At 42.8% G+C, this 20,244-nt stretch overlaps 1 protein-coding gene across 1 annotated transcript in view; it reads right to left on the minus strand.

Annotated features, from left to right (window-relative positions):
* LVRN (laeverin) overlaps positions 1-20,244 on the minus strand; it is a 135,110-nt gene that overhangs the window by 89,603 nt on the left and 25,263 nt on the right. Inside the window, exons 2-3 of the mRNA XM_083151622.1 lie at positions 4,228-4,370; positions 99-238 (exon numbers count right to left, since the gene is read on the minus strand). Of these exons, the coding sequence (XP_083007748.1) occupies positions 99-238; positions 4,228-4,370 (283 nt within the window). The remainder of the gene's footprint in view (positions 1-98; positions 239-4,227; positions 4,371-20,244) is intronic.

Raw genomic sequence — 20,244 nt, forward strand, 5'->3', positions numbered from 1 at the left:
AATGTTACAGCATTCCAACCTTAATACCCGACTGCGAGAGTGAGAGCCAGTAAATGCTGCAAATAAGCTTGATCGTGTGGTTATGTGAGTTGTTTTACCTCCGTGCCCCTCTCAGTCGTTCTGACGTAATCAAAGTCGCATACTACAAAAGCAGTTATATAGGTCGACATTCTGAGAGTGGTATTAAATGTGGTAACAGTCCATTTAGTTCCATTCATGTCTTCTCTTTCGGACATAGCTAGGGGAAAAAATGAATTCATTTTAGTACAGAAACATTCAAACAGATCTAATGCAGGCACTGAATGCAGATTCTCATGTAGAACAGCCTTTGAACAGTAATTCACGTAGGGAACCCACACAGATACAGATGCATACAGATTTTATACCTCTGAATACTGATTGTACAGTATGTACTTCAGTGGCAGACAGGCCTTATATGTCTCCTGTCTTGAATAATATGGTTTTATGAGACACCAGCTTACTTTAGAGAATTATACTTAGGGAGTATCTTTTACTTGTTCTATAATAATGGAGAAAGAACAATTTCCCTCTAATCTACCAGCGTCTAGGGTGTGCCATGTACACCCTTTCTACCAAATACTTTAAGGAAGGATAACAACTCAATTTCTTATTATGTGTGTAAAGGAAAATTGCTTAAAGAGGTTGGGGCACTACTTGCTTTGGACAGTACTTATGTATATGTAATAGGATGACCTCTACTTACCTCTCTGCTAACTACCCATCATGCTTGGGCCCTATTGTAGACCCATAGATGGCCGTGAGATGTTCTGCAATGCATACTATTTCTGCAGGTACAACCAGTGTTTAGCTCATAAGAGGGATATATTGTGTCAGGTTCTGTCCCTGTTATATGTAAGTAACAAAGATTCATTTCATTAATAAAAAGTTTCCTCTTTAAACTCGCCAGAGTGTGCAAATGTGCCCGAACGCTCGAGCTTGTGAAATCGCCCGAACTTGCAAATGCACCTGGGTACTTGTTTCCTAGCACGGCCACACCGATCATGATAGTTCGTTAGTAAAAATCGCGGGCATCGCATGCACTAAAAAATCGGGTGCGATGGTACCGACGCGATTTCCCATAGGGAACAATGTTAAATGCCTCAATTTACCCAAATCATCATAGGGAACAATGGTAAATGGGCCAGAACCCCCCAAAAACACCCCTGAACAGTGAAATGGCCACCCAAAATTAGTTTACGCCACCCCACGATCAACGTCAACCCGAAGCGTGGCGAGCGGCGGCGGTACACGTCCTCCGACCTTTTCATACCCCCACTATCCACGTCGGCGTGGAGTTGAGAATAGATTAGTGTGGCGAGCGCAGCGAGCCACCGAGCCCGAAGCGTGGCGAGCGCAGCGAGCCCCGCGAGGGGACGCGGTTACCTCTGAAGCCCGCAAAGGGACGCGTTTACCTGTGAAGGTATCCGCGTCCCCTCGCGGGGCTCGCTGCGCTCTCCACACTATTCTATTCTCAACTCCAAGCCGACATGTATAGTGGGGGTATGAAAAGGTCGGAGGACGCGTACCGCCGCCCCTTGCGGGCTCGCTGCGCTTGCCACGCTTGATCTGGGGTGGCGTTAACTAATTTTGGGGGCCATTTCACTGTTCAGGGGTGTTTTGGGGGGTTTCTGGCCCATTTACCATTGTTCCCTATGATGATTTGGGTAAATTGAGGCATTTAACATTGTTCCCTATGGGAAATCGGGGGCATCGCGTCTGGACCATTTAAGCCTTTTTTAGCCGCCTGCGAAGCGACCGACGCGATTTTGACTTTTTTCAATGCATTTCAATGGGAAATCGCGGGCATCGCGTCAGTCGCATCGCAGACCACTAAAAATTACCCCGCGATTGTGGTCGTGCTAGGAAACAAGTATCTGCACCTGAATGCCCGAGTTTGCAAACACACCCAAATGCCCCAAAGCGTGCGAATGCGCCCAAATTTCCGAACATCCGAACGAATCTTAACACCCAAGCGCCACCGGATGCGCCCAAACGCACCTGAGCGCCCCAACTCCCAATTACCCAAACAAATTTTTGAGTCTTACAGATCTTTAGCTGCATTTTCTGATCTTCCATTCAGCAGCTAAGTTCAAAAGATCCAGTTAAAGATCTGTGGAAGCGCATATCGGATCGCAATTATTCGATTTCCAGCCGATTTGCAGTAAAATCGGTGGATTATCGTCTGATCGAATATCCGTCGATCAGCCAAAAATACTGCTGTAGTGTGTGGGCACCGTTAGTCCCTATCTGTTCCTACCTTCAAGCTCTGTCTTTACAGCTCTCTTTCTCCATATACAGAGTTTGAAACAAATCATTTTGCTTTTACATACTGAGTAATTTGTCCATTGAGCACCTAGTGGTCACTTGCTGTACTTCACCTCAAAAAGGTGAGGAGTAGTTATATAGATGATTGGTAAACATGGTAAGGGGTGTCAGAGGCACACTTTGCTAATGCTGGGCATGAATCCACGAGTTCACACCTCCTTTTCCAGGTCCCCAATATCCACTTCAATAAGGTAGGGAGGTAAGAACAACAATATAAAACAAAGGACATCTGCACAAACCACTAAGGAAACTCATGTTTGTTATGCAGGTACTGTAGAACTAATGGGACAGTCTGCACCTCATTATAAATCACTGCTGTGCGATTAAAGCAAATAATTGAGCACATCTTGATGCATCTCCGATGAGTTTTGATTTTTTTTTTTTTTTTTACTTTGCTTTTGTTCACCTGAATTATGCAGAAACTGATGACAGCCTTGCATAATTCTTCCTGCTACAGTATAGCTGACTGGCATTGCTGAGCCCAGCCACTTGTTTTTCACATTCATCTTTTTTTTTTTTAATATGCAACAAAAAATGTTATATTAAAAATGTGGCGATAAACGTCACTGTAATTCATTTTAACTTTTGCTTGTGGGAAGAATGATTAGGGTGCAGTGGTTTTGTGCAGATTTCATTTGTTCTGTGGCTTTGCTGACTTCCGTCTGTACTTTATAGCTATGTATTTATATAATAAGGCAGAATTGTTTATTTCCCTTCTCTTTGGATACAAGACAAATCTGCTTCTCGCTGTAAGTGTATCATGAGAAGAGAGCGCAGGAAACTAAGATCAGTCTAAGAATAAGGAAAACAAATAAAATCAAGTTACTTTTACATAGCGAGTATAGCCATTTAGCTCGCGGTGCACGTGCGGGACTAGAGGAGGCCACAGATGGAGCGCCAGAGCACAGATGCCAGAGGAAGTGTATAAGGGGTTATTGGAACCAATCCTTTCCACCGGTGTGTCAGTTTACATAGTTACTAATGTTATACAATATGACATATTAGTATGGGAATAATAGTACATTATAGGGCCAATTCATTAATGAGCTTTAGCTTATTAAAACGAGTATGGGTCATTGGGTCGACCAAATTAAGGTTGACATGCATTGTGTCGACCACTGAAGGTCGAAGGGGCTTAGGCCGTCACATGAAAAAAGTCAACATGGCCAAGGTCGACGGGGTCAAAAGGTTGACAAAAGGATTAGGTTGACAATAGAAAGGTTGTCAGTCAAAAGGTCGACATGAGGTCTTCACATTTTTTGACACGAATGTCGACACAGTCAACATAGACATGGAAAAAGTGCACAGCATTTCCTTGCATGGCTGCTATATTCTCCCTTCATGCCTAGAGGACGATAGAGCATGAAATACCACCTGTCGGCACATGTTGACTTGAACAGAAAGAGAAGAACTCATGTTCCTTCCCATTGTTGAACTAAAGCTTGTCTCAACCTTTTGACCCTGTCGACCTTAGCCGTGTCCACCTTTCCCATGTGTCGACATAATGACATGTTGACTTCCATGGTCGACACAATGCATGTTGACCATAATAGTGTCGACCGAACAACCGTATACCCATTGGCTTGAGCACCATTTGTCACACGTTTTACGCAGTTAAAACTCATTGCTAAATGGGCCCTATATTCTTACGCTCAGACATTCATATGAGTCTGTTCTGCCTTCGGTATTGGATAAAATACATTGGGGTCAGCAACAAAAATAGCAACTAATGGTGTAAAAACATAGCGAACCACAGCAAGTGATTAGAATAAAGCAATGCATTTAGGAGTTGCACAAGGCACTGAAGTCATAGAAAGACACCAAAACATTTTGATATAGCGCCATAGAACTTTCATTACCATACTGTAAATATACATTTACCTATTGCTGGCATATTGGAAAGAGCCACATAGCTGGAGTTGTGGACAATTCTGATATTAAAAGTTGCCTTAAGTGCAGGTTCATCGAAGCATGGGTAAACTGTCCTGGCAGATGCTGGCTCCAGCTCTGATCCAACCAGGACCCTGTGAACAGAAATTGGGAATCAATTTTGGAAGCTAGTAGATCGACGGTGAAAAGGTTAACACCATGTGGTTGACATGTATAAGGTCAAGAGATACAAAAGGTGAACAGAGGAAAAGTCAACAGTGCTAAAGGTTGCCAAGTACAAATGGTCGACAGGTTCAAAACATTGACATAACATATGGCTTAGAACTTTCTTATCATTTACCATCCACGACGTAATAGAAATCTTGCCTGAAGCATTGCAAAAAGTCCCCGAGGGTACATAATTCCACTTATTTGGATTAGATATGATTAAACATACATAATTACACAAAAAAAACAAGTTGACCATTTCCATGTTGACCTTTTGACTCTGTCAACCTTTTGTACTGTCTACCTATTTCATGTCCACCTTTTCATCCTGTTGACCTAATGCATGTTGATGCTATGATGTCAACCTATTTATCGATTTATTGTCAATGTTTTGATCCACACCCAGATAGTATATCCAGTATAATACAGCTGTAAGAGCAATACATATAAGCAGTGGCGGCTCCAGATGTAGTGCTGCAGCATAGTTCAAAATTCAAATTGGGGAGTAAGTCAGTTTGGAATGGCAGTTGGTGTGGCTCCCCTATTGAATTTTGAACTGTGTGCAGCCCCACCCCTGGATCCGCCACTGCATATATCCATAGCATGGTGCTGCAAACTATTTTTGATAATAAAAACTGTATTACTGCATCACACAGGGTCATTATAATGCACAGAAACCTAATTTTTTGAACTTGAGATAATTACGCCAGGGATCTGTACTTGGACCAGTGCTTTTTCATATCTTTATTAGTAATAATGCGAATGGAATTGAGGGTAAAATGTGCCTTTTTGCAGATGACACAAAGGTATGCAGGGTAGACACACCAGGAGGGGTAAAACAAATGATTGATGATCTAGGTAGATTAGAGGAATGGTCATGAGCATGGCAACTACAGTTTAATGCCCCAAAAAATGCAAAATCATGCACTTGGGTCTCAAAAATTCAAAGACTAAATAAAGAATAAACAGCACTATAATGGAAACTACTGAGGAAGAGAGGGATCTAGGTGTCACTATTTTAGGGGACTTAAAGGCAAGTAGGCAATGTAACAAAGCAATGAAGAAGGCAAGTCAGATGCTTGGTTGCATAGGGAGAGGTATCAGCAGTAGAAAGAAAGAAGTAATAATGCCACTGTATAGGTCATTGGTACGACCTCACCTAGAGTACTGTGTTCAGTTCTGGAGGCCATAACTCGAGAAGGATATAAATACATTAGACTGTACAAAGAAGTGCAACTATAATGGTGCATGGCCTAAATCACAATACGTACCAGGAAAGACTAAAAGATCTTAATATGTATAGTTTAGAGCAGAGAAGGGAAAGGGGGGACATGATAGAAACTTTCAAATATATGAAGGGTTTTAACAAGGTACAGGTGGGAGACATTCTTCACAGGAAGAGGAGCAGCAGAACACGAGGACATGCACTGAAACTAGAGGGAGGAAGATTCAGGGGAAATTTGAGGAAGAATTACTTCACAGAAAGAGTAGTGGATAAGTGGAATAGCCTCCCATCAGAGGTGGTAGAGGCAAATACAGTAGTACAATTTAAACATGCTTGGGATAGGCATATTGATATCCTTACATAAAAATAAGGATCAAATATGGTTTGAGGTAACATGTTTAAAAAAAGGGGCAGACTAGATGGGCCAAGTGGTTCTTATCTGCCATCAAATTCTATGTTTCTATTACAATAATGGGGCATTTTTTTTCCTTTTTACATTCCCTAATTCATTACTGTGACAGTGGAGATGAATATTTCCTTTATTTAACAAATTCAGATAGCTTTTACCATGTGTAGAGCTGTAAGGGTGCTGTCCTTCTCATTCCTCGCTTTATTAATATTCATGTAATTGATACGTTTAATATAGCTACAAAGCTTTTTCTTGTGTATGTGTATTATGTTGTATTATTGTACTTGTTCATATTTATTATGTATGGTGGTTTGGACTAGTATGTGTGAAGTAATTGAATGTGCATATTGGGCCCTCATTAGAATATTTATACTAGCTTTTTGCCTTCATATAATTAACTGACAAAGAGAGAACATTTCATTGTGCAGCATTTGTCTTTATGCTTTATGTACTTATTTGTTGCTGTAATTGGAGTTTTGATGTGCACAATCCATCTTCATTCCCATATTGTGTGCTCTGGTAGCTAAATATTTTTTTACTAGGTGATTCATCGAACCCTACGGGCGCTCTTCACACTGTCGTAAGGGGCTGCACCCCCTTAATTTGTGAACGTTTGTATTGTGAGAAATATGGTTAGAATTGTATGAAAGATGCCTTGTATTGCAACTTGAGTTATAGGTGAAATGTGTTAAAAAGAGAGCATATGATGTGGAAGGGGGTGTGTATTGTTTTGTTTAATTAAAAAGCGGTTACAGAGTAAGATGCAGAGTAAGACACAATATTTTAAAAGACATAACTCATCCGGCAAACGGATTATTTGTGCTACTGTATTACCGTCAGGTAGGCGGTTTAGGTGCCTACGGAATAGGACGTCTAGGATGAAGAATAGCTTTTTTCCAAGGGCTATTGTTAAATTAAATGGGGAATGTAGCTTGGGTGGGGGGTTAATGGGTTTTTAGTATTCATTGTATAATTGTAAATTGTATGGACTTCTGGTTTTTTATAATATGGATGTATACGGATAGATGCTAAATTGAATTTTGTTGTCCTAAATCAGGATAATGACAATAAAGTTGTATCTAATCTAATCTAAAAGATGTACATTGATAGTGTGGAGGGTACAGTGACATTTGTGGGTGTGTGGGGGGGGGTGTGTGCGTGTTGTTTAGGTGTGTGTGTGCAATAGTATCGTAGGGTGTTTTTGAGTCAGCGGCTCCCCACTGGCGGAGGTCATGACACAGGAAAACAGGAGGCTGGGTAGTGATAGGGGTGTGAGGGCATAAGGGGGACTAAAGAGGAGGGTGGGGGACACTGTGCAGCTTCTGCCAGTGGTTGAGTGTCCAGCGTGGCAGCACAGGAGTACAGGACGGTGGCCCTGAGTCAGTGTCTACTCCTACTGGGTGGGAGTTAGGGTGCATGAGAGCAGGAGGCTGGGTGGTAAAGCATGATAGGGGAATGTGGGCAACACAGGGTGAGCGGCTTCCCACTGGCGGAAGTTACGGGGTAGGGCGTGTTCGGGGGGTGCCGTGAATCTTGGGAGGGGTGTGTGAATCGCGGGGTGTGTGTCACGGGGGTTCCCCAAATCGCGGGAGGGGGCGCTGGAGGTGCTGTGGGGTTCCGTGAATCGCGGGAGGGGGTCCGCAAATCGCAGGAGGGGGTGCCGTGAATCTCGGGAGGGGGCGGGGGTTGGCAAATCGCGGACGGGGGTGCAGCGAAGCACGGGAAGGGGCGCGGTGGTGGCGTGATTCGCGGGGGTGCCACGAATCGCGGGAGGGGGGTCGCAAATTGCGGGAGGGGGTCCGCGGGGGGGGGGTCAAGGGGGGGTGGAAAGCGGGAGGGGGCGCCGGAGATGCTGTGGGGTTCCGTGAATCGTGGGAGGGGGTCCGCAAATCGCAGGAGGGGGTGCCGTGAATCGCGGGAGGGGGGTCCGCAAATTGTGGGGGGGGGCGAATTGCGGGGGGGGCGCAAATCACAGGAGGGGGGTGCCGTGAATCGCGGGAGGGGGCGGGGGTTTGCAAATTGCGGGGGGGGGGGCGCGCAGCGAATCGCGGGAGGGGGCGGGATGGTGCCATGAATCGCGGGAGATGGGGTCGCATGGGGCCACAAATCGCAGGAGGGGGTCCGCGGGGGGTGCCGTGAATAGCGGGAGGGGGGTCCGCGAATCGCGGGAGGGGGGTTGGGTCCGCAAATCACGGGAGGGGGGGCGCCGTGAATCGCTGGAGGGGGGATCGTGGGAGGGGGGTCGTGGGGGTCCCGCGAATGGGGGGAGGGGTGGGTCGCGGGGGTCCCGCGAATGGGGGGAGGGGGGGTCGCGGGGGTTTGCTGGCAGGTGGGGGGTGCGGGAGTAATGGCGGATGGTGGCTGTGGAGTAATGGTGGATGGTGGGCGTGTACTGTAGCCCTGGCTGGGCGGGGGGAGGTGATGTCAAGGGGGTGGAACGTCATACACATGAAAACGTCATACACATAAAAGACTGGTCTTTTCCCTAGGGGGTGCGGGTTTGTGTATCCAGCTGGGCGGGAGCGTTATCTACACAGGGGATGAGTGACAGATCTGGCTAAATGGAATACAATAAAAGGTAGTTTGAAATGGTATACTAATCGCGCTTCAGATCAGCTGGAGATATGAACACAAAATGGGTAACCCTACACCCAAAAAACAGACAGAATACAAGGTGGTGTGTTAAAAGACACACACAGTAGTGTTCTAATCTCCTGCGCTCTGTTTATGTGAAACAAAAAAACTGTATATTAGCTTGTATATACAGAGGTTTTAAGCCCTTCACCATAAATATATGGGGAGGATACTGTACATCCCTTATTGGGGATATGCGTCTCCTCTTCTCCGTATTTAAGAACAGCAATCAACGTCGATTCAAAGTGTTTTATACCACGGTGAAAGCAGGGGAGGTTATAAGGAGGATACTATACATCCCTTATTGGGGATATGCGTCTCCTCTTCTCCGTATCAGAAAGATAGCAATCAGTGTAGATTCAGGATATTTTACACCACAGTGAAAGCAGAGAGGATACCGTACATCCTATGCATCAAAAAATTATGCATCAAAAAATTCTTCCTCAATAAAGATCCAGAACCATCATTGGAGTCTAACGTAACGGCCACCACTAGCCATTTTAAACCAAAATCAATATTCTACCCTGCCCATGTGAAGGGGAATTTCATTGACACGTTCAGTGCTTTAGTTTTGGAAGACATCAAAAAAGTAACCTCAAAAAAAAACTAAATATAATCTCACTAAAAAAGAGAGACAATCTTTAAAAGAACTTAGGGCCAATGAAGAAATCATAGTGAAACCAGCCGATAAAGGTGGTGGAATTGTAATTTTGGATAAAGAATGGTATATAAACGAAATGATTAAACATCTTGGAGATAATGATACCTATCATAAAATTAGGTTGGACCCCACTGTTAATATCCAAAAAAAACTACTCATTCTTCTAAATAAATACAAAAATCTCAACATTATTACAGAGAAAGAATTCAAGTACCTCAATGTCGAAGAACCAATGATCCCTGTAATTTACCTTTTGCCAAAAATTCATAAGAACCTTACTCATCCGCCCGGACGACCTATAGTCTCCGGCATAAACTCGATAACTGCGAACTTGTCTGAATTTACGGACTTTTATTTACAACCACTAGTTCTAACTAATCCGTCTCACCTAAAGGATACTGCTAATTTACTTAACCTTTTGCCCACTATCCAATGGGAAAGCGGTTTTTTCCTTGTAACGGCCGATGTCAAATCTCTTTATTCTATTATCAACCATGAGAAGGGCATCAGAGCTATTACAAAATATCTAGAAAGAAGCAGCCTGCAGACCCAACTTCAACAATTCCTTATTGAAAGTGTGGATCTAATCTTAAACAATAATTACTTTATGTTTGATGGCGCATTTTACACACAGAAAGTGGGCACGGCCATGGGTACCAGGTTCGCACCGAGCTACGCCAACATCTTCATGGGCCTCTGGGAGGAGGAACATGTACGGTGTGGCGGTGGCGTCGGTGCGGACCTGGTGTCCTGGTCAAGATATATTGACGATATCTTGTTCGTGTGGAGAGGTGACCAGGAGAGCCTGAAAGTTTTCTGCGACCACTTGAACAACAATAACGATAATATAGAATTATCTTTCAATATCAGCCAGTCTCAAGTGGATTTCTTAGACATCACCATTTATGAGGAAGGTGGAAAATTACAAACAAAAACATATACTAAACCCACAGACTGCCCCTCATACATACAACGTGACAGCTGTCACCATAATACGTGGCTAAATGCCATTCCTGGGGGCCAGTTTAAGCGTCTCAGACGCAATTGTTCTGACCATGTAATTTACCAACAACAAGCAAGCAAAATGGCTGATCGTTTTATTGCTAGCGGATACCCATCCAATACTATCTCCCGCACTTCAGCAGAGACAGAAAAAATAGAAAGAGATACACTCTTAAGACCGAAACCCACAGATGAGACAAATAATAGAGACCACAATTGGGCATTCATTACCAATTACAATGCTCAACATAAATTGGTTGAGAAATCGTTTAGGAGAAATTGGAACATCCTCCTTAAAGACCCGATTATAGGGGACCACCTACCAAGAAATCCTAGGTTTATATATAAAAAAGCCCCCAATATTAAAAATAAACTAGTACGGAGCTCTTATAATGCACCCAAACTAACTGGAAGGGTCTTAACAAAAGGCTTCCACAGATGTGGTCTCTGCAGAGCCTGTAAATTAGTAAAAAGTGGCGGCTGTTCAAAAACCACTACAGTTACCATCAATCAGACTCCCATCACCATTGATAACTTTATCACATGCAATACACAAAATGTGGTCTATGCTGTCGAGTGCTCGTGCCAGCTCTTCTATATAGGTCGTACGTCAAGACCTTTAAAGACCAGACTGGCCGAGCACCTTAATAACATTAACCCCTTCCCGACATTTGACGTACATGTACGTCATGGTCGGGAAGTACTTCCCGACATTTGACGTACATGTACGTCATGGCTTGTAACTGTCACTGCGTCTATAGACGCGGTGACAGTTAGGAGATGTCTGCTGTCCCTGACAGCAGACATCCCCCCTCGCCGCCCAGGGGGGGCAGGGGTGCCCCCCCCGGTCGGCGATCGCTGTGATTGGCTGTTCAAATCTGAACAGCCATTCACAGCGTGTCCTGTGTTACCGGCGGCTAAGCCGCTCGGTAACACAGAAAACGGTGGTGATCGGTGCAGCACCGATCACCACCGATGAGCAGCACCCCCCTCCCACCCACCCGGCACTCACCCGGCAGCTCCCTCAGGTCCCCCGGCAGCAGCAGCAGCACGCCAGGTCCCCCGGCAGCAGCAGCAGCACGGAGCCTCAGCGCACGCAGCGCTTCCCCCCTCCCACCCCAGCAATGAGTTAAAAAAATAAAAAAAAGGTACTGAAATATATATATATATATAAATATATATATATATATGTGTGTATGTGTATATATATATATATATACACACATATATGTATGTGTATATATGTATATATATATATATATATATAGACAGATATATGTGTGTATATATATGTGTGTGTATATATATATATATATATATATATATACATACATACACACACACACACACACACATATATATATATATTTATATATATATATATATATATATATATATATAGAAAGATATTCCCGACATATGACGTATATATACGTCATGGTCGGGAGGTACTTCCCGACCGAAGACGTATATATACGTCATGGTTTTAAACTGTCACCGCGTCTATAGACGCGGTGACAGTTTGGAGATGTCTGCTGTCCCTGACAGCAGACATCCCCCCTCGCGGCGATCGCTGCGATTGGCTGTTCAAATGTGAACAGCCAATTGCAGCGTTTTCTGTGTTACCGGCGGCTAAGCCGCTCGGTAACACAGTGATCGGTGGTGATCGGTGCTGTTAAGTACAGCACCGATCACCACCGATCGCCAGCCCCCCCCCTCCCACCCGGCAGCCCCCCTCACTCCCACCCACCCGGCTGCCGCAGCGCCAGCACCCCTCCCACCCCCCCCGCCAGCCGCAGCGCCAGCCCCCCTCCCAAAGCTGGTGACCAAAATGGGGTCACTTGTGGGGGGGTTCCACTGTATTGGTGCTTCGGGGGTCTTGCTAATGCGACATAGCACCCACCATTCATTCCACCACCAAATATCACTCCTTCCCTTCTGAGTCCTGCCATGCACCGAACTGGTATTTTTTGGTCACATGTGAGGCATTGCCATACTCGGGAGAAATTGGGGCACAGATTTTGGGGTGCTTTGTATCCTTCATTCCTTGTGAAAATGAAAAATTTTGAGCCAGAACTGCATTTTTCTGTAAAAAATTACATTTTTTTACACAAAAATGCAGATCTGGCTCAAAATTTTTCATTTTCACAAGGAATGAAGGAGACAAAGCACCCCAAAATCTGTGCCCCAATTTCTCCCGAGTACGGCAATGCCTCACATGTGACCAAAAAATACCAGTTGGGTGCATGGCAGGACTCAGAAGGGAAGGAGTGATTTTTGGATTTTGCAGCACAGATTTTGGTGGAATGAATGGTGGGTGCTATGTTGCACCAATACAGTGGAACCCCCCCACAAGTCACCCCATTTTGCAAACTACACCCTTCAGGGAATTCATCAAGGGGTATAGTGTACATTTCAAACCCCCAGGGGTTTCACCAATTTTGATACAACTGAGCTGTGAAAATGAAAAATTAATTTTTTTTATTTTCACTGCCCAGTTGTACCACAATTGGTGAAACCCCTGGGGGTTTGAAATGTACACTATACCCCTAGATGAATTCCCTGAAGGGTGTAGTTTGCAAAATGGGGTCACTTGTGGGGGGATTCCTAACTTTTAGCATCTTATGGTGCCTAGAAACCTACATGGTGCCTAAAAAATAATCTCATAAAAAGGAGGCTCCAAAATCAAGTAGGTGCTCCTTCTATTATGAAGCCTGTGGTTTGGTCACCGTGCACACTAGGGCCACATATAGGATATTTATGAAAACCAAAGAATTGGGGGAATCAATTTTTAGTCACATTTCTCTAGTAAAATCTACTGTATTCGTTAGAAAAATGTATTAAAATTGAAACTCTGCAAAAAAAATGAAATTTTGAAATTTCACCTACACTTTGTTTTAATTCCTGTGAAACACCTAAAGGGTTAACAAACTTCCAAAATGCTGTTTTGAATACTGTGAGGGGTGCAGTTTTTGAAATGGCATCATTTATGGGGGTGTCTCACATACAAGTCCCTCAAAGTCACATCAGAACTGAACTGGTCCCTAAAAAAATCAGTGTTTGAAATTTTCTTGAAAATTTGAGAATTTGCTATTCATATTTTAAGCCTCCTAGGGTCCAAAAAAATGAAAATGAGGTTGAAATAATGATGGCAACATAAAGTATACATATGGTCTATGTTAGTTATTAACTATTTTGAGTGGTAAGATTATTTGTCTCACAAGCAGAAAATTTAACATTTTGCAAATCGCAAAATTTTCCATTTTTTTACGACATTTTGGTATTTTTCACAAAAAAACACAGACTGTATCGACCAAAATTTACCACTAACTTGAAGTACAATGTGTCACGAGAAAACAATCTCAAAATCACTGGGATAAGTAAAAGCAAAAAAAAGTTATACCCACTTAAGTGATACATGTCAGATTTGAAAAAAAGGGCTCTGTCAGGAACGCAAAAACTGGCTCTGTCAGGAAGGGGTTAAGAAGGGCCTAGAAACCCATAGTTTATCCCACCACTTCAAAACTACCCACAATTCCAACATAGGAGATATAAAGAGATTTCTGGGGATCAAGACTGTCAAAAATGATCCCAGAAAAAAGAATAAAATCTCTGACCTAGCCCGTGAAGAAATGAAATGTATTTTTAACTATGACACTTTACAGCCACACGGGCTAAACAAAGATTTTGAAGTCAAATGGTTTTTATAGGTGGTTTTATTTCTTTTGTTCTTCTTCTTCTTTTTTACTTCCATCACATTTCTCATACTCCACTTTTTTAATGAACCTATTTTATCTTTTTTTTTTATAATTATCAATTGATTTTATTAATTCTGAATCTGGTAAACAGCGCTGTTTGATAGACCTTTTATCAGATTTTTTTCATGAATTTCGTTTTTAAAAAAGCTTCTTGTACTAATCAAGATCTCTACCTCTCTGCTTTTACATGCTGGAATGCACTTTAACCTGTGCAAGAGATTCTCCAATGAAAACCACTGGCTGTATAAATATCACGTACAGCATATCGGAGAACCAGCCTTCAAACCTATGTATCCCGATCACATGACCAGAAGTGGGGAAATGTTCCGCCTCCTGACACGGACGGAAGTGGGGAATTGCCGCATAACAACGAGACCACACGCCGCAGGCGGCATAGAGTAACAGAGAGAAGCGCCGGTCACGTCACTTATCACGTGACCTGACGCGACGCATAACAACGAGACTACACGCCGCAGGCGGCATAGAGTAACACGCCGGTCACGTCACTAATCACGTGACGCGACGCGACGTCGTAGCGCAGCTGTCTGATAGGCTATCTGCACTATTTATACCGATCAGCTGTGCCACTAAGAAGATATCCTTGAGAAAGACCGGAGTACCGGTAGAAACGCGTCGGACCTATCGAGCGGAATACCCGTGGGATCCATTGCCGGAGTTCAGCTGTGCCTCTTTTGAAAGTTCCCGGGACTTTTATCTTGTGCTCACTTGAGGACTTTTCCAACTTTGTCCTCCACTTCTTCCGGTAATTGCCCATTGTGGATCATTCTGTTTTTATATATTTATGTTTTTAAAAGAAACCATTCCCTGTTTATTTCCATATTATGTCAACATCCTAATAAAATAGTGTTACACTATATGGCCATATTTTGTCTTCCGTATGTATACACGCCGGAAAACGGTCTGTGACTGGTGAAGCCTGTTTGCCTACTCCCTCATTTGGTTGCTATCATTCTGTGCGGAGAAGAGGAGACACATATCCCCAGATAGGGATGTACGGTATCCTCTCTGCTTTCACTGTGGTGTAAAATATCCTGAATCTACACTGATTGCTATCTTTCTGATACGGAGAAGAGGAGACGCATATCCCCAATAAGGGATGTATAGTATCCTCCTTATAACCTCCCCTGCTTTCACCGTGGTATAAAACACTTTGAATCGACGTTGATTGCTGTTCTTAAATACGGAGAAGAGGAGACGCATATCCCCAATAAGGGATGTACAGTATCCTCCCCATATATTTATGGTGAAGGGCTTAAAACCTCTGTATATACAAGCTAATATACAGTTTTTTTGTTTCACATAAACAGAGCGCAGGAGATTAGAACACTACTGTGTGTGTCTTTTAACACACCACCTTGTATTCAGATCTGGCTAAATATATAAGAGATGTGCAGAAATATATCCTGGCTGAATATACATTAAATAACTATAATAAATACATATATATATATATATATATATATATATATATATATATATATATATATATATATATATATAAAAACAACAACAACATATAAGCAAACAAGGAGTTAATATATATTTCGGGTAAAATACATACTTCAGGGCTCTGTGTTCTGTTACCGTCCGTGTCTGATTATTTCTCAGTGATACTCTGGGCGGTATTCAATGAGGCTGATTCGCCATGTTTTTATGGCGATTTTGTGCTGTAAGGCGAATTTTTGACTAAAACGGTGAATCACCCTATTCAATGACCAGATGGCGAATACATTTCAAGGTTTTTTTCGCCATGATTCACCGAGTAGCAATCACTATCTTTTTATGGTGAAGTGGAATGTGAACTTTTAAAATAAAGTGTTTCGTTTTTTACATTTGGTGTCATAAAATCAGGAAATTTATTCTGAGGAGGGGCATGCTATTTTTATTCATGTGCTGTAAGCACATGAATATATATTTAATTTAAAAAAAATATATATATTTTTTTTACACAGACCAGCCAGCAGGGGGCCGGGAGCCGAGCCGCTCATTAGATATTCATATATTCACTGCACCCGATCATTACATATGCATGATCGGGTGTAGTGAATATACCCGGTCCCCTGCTGGCACCCCCGGGGGGCAGCCTGTGCTGCCTGGCACCCGGGGAGCCCACCTCCCCCCCACAAACGTTCTGGGGCAGGCAGGGAGACTTCCATCTCCCTGCCTGCCGCCGTCCTCAGGCTCCCTGCGGCATCGCCGGTCGACTCGTTGAATACTGGAGCCGGCGAGGCTCCGGAACGCAGCGAGCAGTGGCGAATGTGCAGCGAATTCTAAACAGGATTCGCTGCACATCGCCAAAATGCTCATTGAATACTGCCCTCTGTTGTCACATAAACTCTTTTTCATTAACCAACTTCTTTCCAAGAACCATATTGTAAAAGCTTGGCAAAAATGTCTTTGGCAGCATTAACTATACTTGAAATATATAAAAAAATGTATTTCTAGTGCTTCATGCATATTTTAATTTTATTGTCTGTATATTTATATTATTATTTTTCATAATGTATTAAATGTGTCATTATTTGTATAGTAAAAATCTAAAATTGATCAACACAGTGCGCTCTCTTTTTTAGTATATATTTCTTGTTCTTGGTATAAAAGACTTTGTCTTTTCTTTGGGAGCAGCATACTTTTGAGCTGTGTATCTTAAATAAAAAACATATACATTATCAATTTTTTGCGCCTGATTTGCCCATAGGGCATTTTTTTCTTCGTTAACTATACTTGGTTTACTCCATGTTTTGTGTGTAAACCTTTCTGGAAGCGTAATGGACAAATGCAATGCATTCCATAGCCCAAAACATATATTTAAGTATATAAGAAGAACTAGGAATTAGGGACAGTAGATAATTTGATATATGCAGATGTTTCGCATACTGTACATACTGCATCACTATGTCACGCAATAGGAGACGCTTGGTGTGCTGATAAGTTCGGCTCAACTCCATTTGCGTTGGGCATCTTCTGCCAAAAATGTGTATTATTTACAGCGCTATGTGAATAAGATGCACAGACAGATCTCTGCTGACTAAAATGATATGCGGCATGCAGGGGCGGAACTAGCGAGTTGTGGGCCCAGGTGCAAAAATATGCTCCCCCCTCCCCATACTCCCCGGGCACCAAAAATATAGTGCATAGCTTTGTGGGAAAGTTGCATGGACACATAATAGTGTCACAGTAGTGTCCGTTATTCACATTACAACACATAGTAGTGCCACTTGTACACATTGTGCATCTATAACCCGGGTTATTGCAGGGTCGAGATGTGATGTGAAACACCAAACTGAATAACCAGGGTCGACCAAACCCGTCATTTCAACCTGGGTTATAAAAAGGCTTAAACCCGGGTGACACAGGTTTAGTTTGAAAGGGTGAGACCCGGGATATCGATCTTAAGGAGCCCCTTAGACACACTGCACCAGGATTACACACATTGTAATGCACATAACACATACATACATACACTGTAATGCCAATTACACATTGTCACACACTGCAGTACCCATTACACATTATGCCGCACACTGTAGTGCCCATTACACATTATGCTACAAACACCATAATGCCCATTACACATTTCCACACACCATATTGCCCTTTACATATTATGTATTTGCATGCGATGCGAGGGCAGTACAAAAAGTATGTGCAGCATATACTTTTTGTACTGTGCGATGAGATACCCGCAGGAGTGCGCATCGCACGGTGAAAATGCACCATATATGGGCACCTTTAGACAATGAATCAGGTCAGAAATAAATAATATTGTGTAGGCTCTATTAGAGGTCCAAATAACACTATTTTTAGATGATTCTATCACATTTTTAAAGAAATCAAACACTTGAGGATGTGTACACATATCTAAGCAAAAGGAACCCAAACACTGTGGTTGCAGGAATTATGGGCCTCATTCAGAGACAGTCGCAGTGCACATCACTCCTGCTTCTTTGAATTCCCCCCTCAGACCTGTATGCAAACAGCACTGGCACCCCCCTCAGATCTGTATGCAAACCAGCACTGGCACCCCACCATCAGAGCTGTATGCAAACCAGTACTGGCACCCCACCATCAGACCTGTATGCAAACCAGCACCGGCAGCCCACTACCAGAACTTGCACCACCATCAGACCTGTATGCAAACCAGCACTGGCCCCCCAAGCAGACTGTATGAAAACCAGAATTCGTTAAACTACAGCAAATGCTTCAAAATGATCTTGCAATTCTAGATGAGTGGGCAAAAAAATGGAAGATGAGGTTCAATGTAGATAAATGTAAGGTTATGCACCTTGGGAGACACAACCAGTGTGCAAGTTACAACCTTAGCGGAGAGGAACTGGGTAATTCCATACTTGAAAAGGATCTAGGAGTCCAAATAGACAGCAATCTAGGATGTAGTGCCCATTGTAATGTAGCTACAAAAAAGGCCAACAAAATTCTGGCATGTATTAAGAGGGGAATGGAAACTAGGGACTCAAGGGTAATTATGCCACTATATAAAGCATTGGTGAGACCTCACCTAGAGTACGGAGTACAGTTCTGGGCCCCACACTATAAAAAGGACATCATAGAATTAGAAAAAGTCCAAAGGCGAGCAACAAAGCTTATTAGGGGAATGGAGAATTTAAGCTACTGGGAGAGATTAAGCAATTTGGGACTATTTACATTAGAAAAGAGACGTTTAAGGGGGGACATGCTCAACATGTACAGGTTGAGTATCCCGTATCCAAAATGCTCGGGACCAGGAGAATTTTGGATAACGGATTATTTCGTATTTCGGAATATTTTAATATTTCAATGATGTATTTTGAAGTATCTTGCATTTATGCTGTATAAACACATAAAATAAACACAAATATATTTTATTACCACATAAAATACACACAAATATATTTTATTTGTTCAAAAAACAAGGTTTCAAAACATGAAACAAAATTTGTGTACTATCTCAGATATTGAATTTGAATGCCAAGCAATCATTGTCTTGTACATATATAGTGCCAGTTACATATCATGTCCTCAGTAGTGCTGTTACAAATGTCCCCAGTGAGTTTTTAGCAAAAAAAATTTTTTTTTTCCACTTTCTGAAAAGTATGGTTTTCGGAATAATTCGGATAATGGATATTCGGATACGGGATACTCAACCTGTACAAGTATATCAAGGGCCAATATAAGGAACTGTCACACACCCTATTTTCTACTAGAAAGGAATCTAGGACGCGAGGGCATGAGTATAGATTAGAAGAAAAAAGATTTCATTCAGCTAGTAGAAAGAATTTCTTTACGGTCAGAACAGTCAAACTCTGGAACTCTCTTCCCAGAGAGGTGGTAACGGCTGGCTCATTAAATGCGTTCAAGGCAAAGTTGGACAAACATTTACTGGAGAAAAACATCCATGGGTACAAATAAGAAATATAATTTGTCTGTAAAATACCAGAACCTACCAAATCAGCAATGGATATCTATACCAGGTTGAACTAGATGGACGCAAGTCTTTTTTCAGCCTTACCTACTATGTAATATGGAAGTTAGGAGCTGGATGGCTGTTTAGCACTCACCATTTTATCACTTTTGAAGCTTAGTGCATCTCACCCCAAGTCTGTTTAACAGGGCAATAGCATCTTTGGACATCATCGCTGCTGAGCCACCCCCTTGTTACCATCCAGAAACACCCACTGAAATACTAATAGTAATTGCCAGTAGATGTGCGCTATGAGTATGTTCAGTGCTATAAGTGATCTACAAAAGCTACTCCTTTATGCAACTCTTGTCACTTAATAAATTGTGTCAAGAGCGTCACTGCCATCACAGTTAAGTTTGTTGGGCCAGAATGGTTTTCATGTGCACAGTGCGTTGGGACATACTCACTGCCGGTTATCTGGGTGTAGGTCATGGGTCAGCAACCCGGTCCTCGAGATCTACCAACAATTCACGGTTTACAGACCACCTAGCCATAGGCGAATCTAGGGGGTGGTCCGGGGGTACACCGGACCACCCATTAGCCCATTTTGTAGCTGAGGGGTGGGGCTTTCCAACGAACCCAGCCCCGTGTCTCTAGCCCCCTGGAAACCGGAGATACTGCCAGGCAAATCTG

Source organism: Crinia signifera, chromosome 1 (genome assembly GCF_055691185.1).
Source record: "Crinia signifera chromosome 1, ASM5569118v1, whole genome shotgun sequence".
NCBI lineage: Eukaryota > Metazoa > Chordata > Amphibia > Anura > Myobatrachidae > Crinia > Crinia signifera.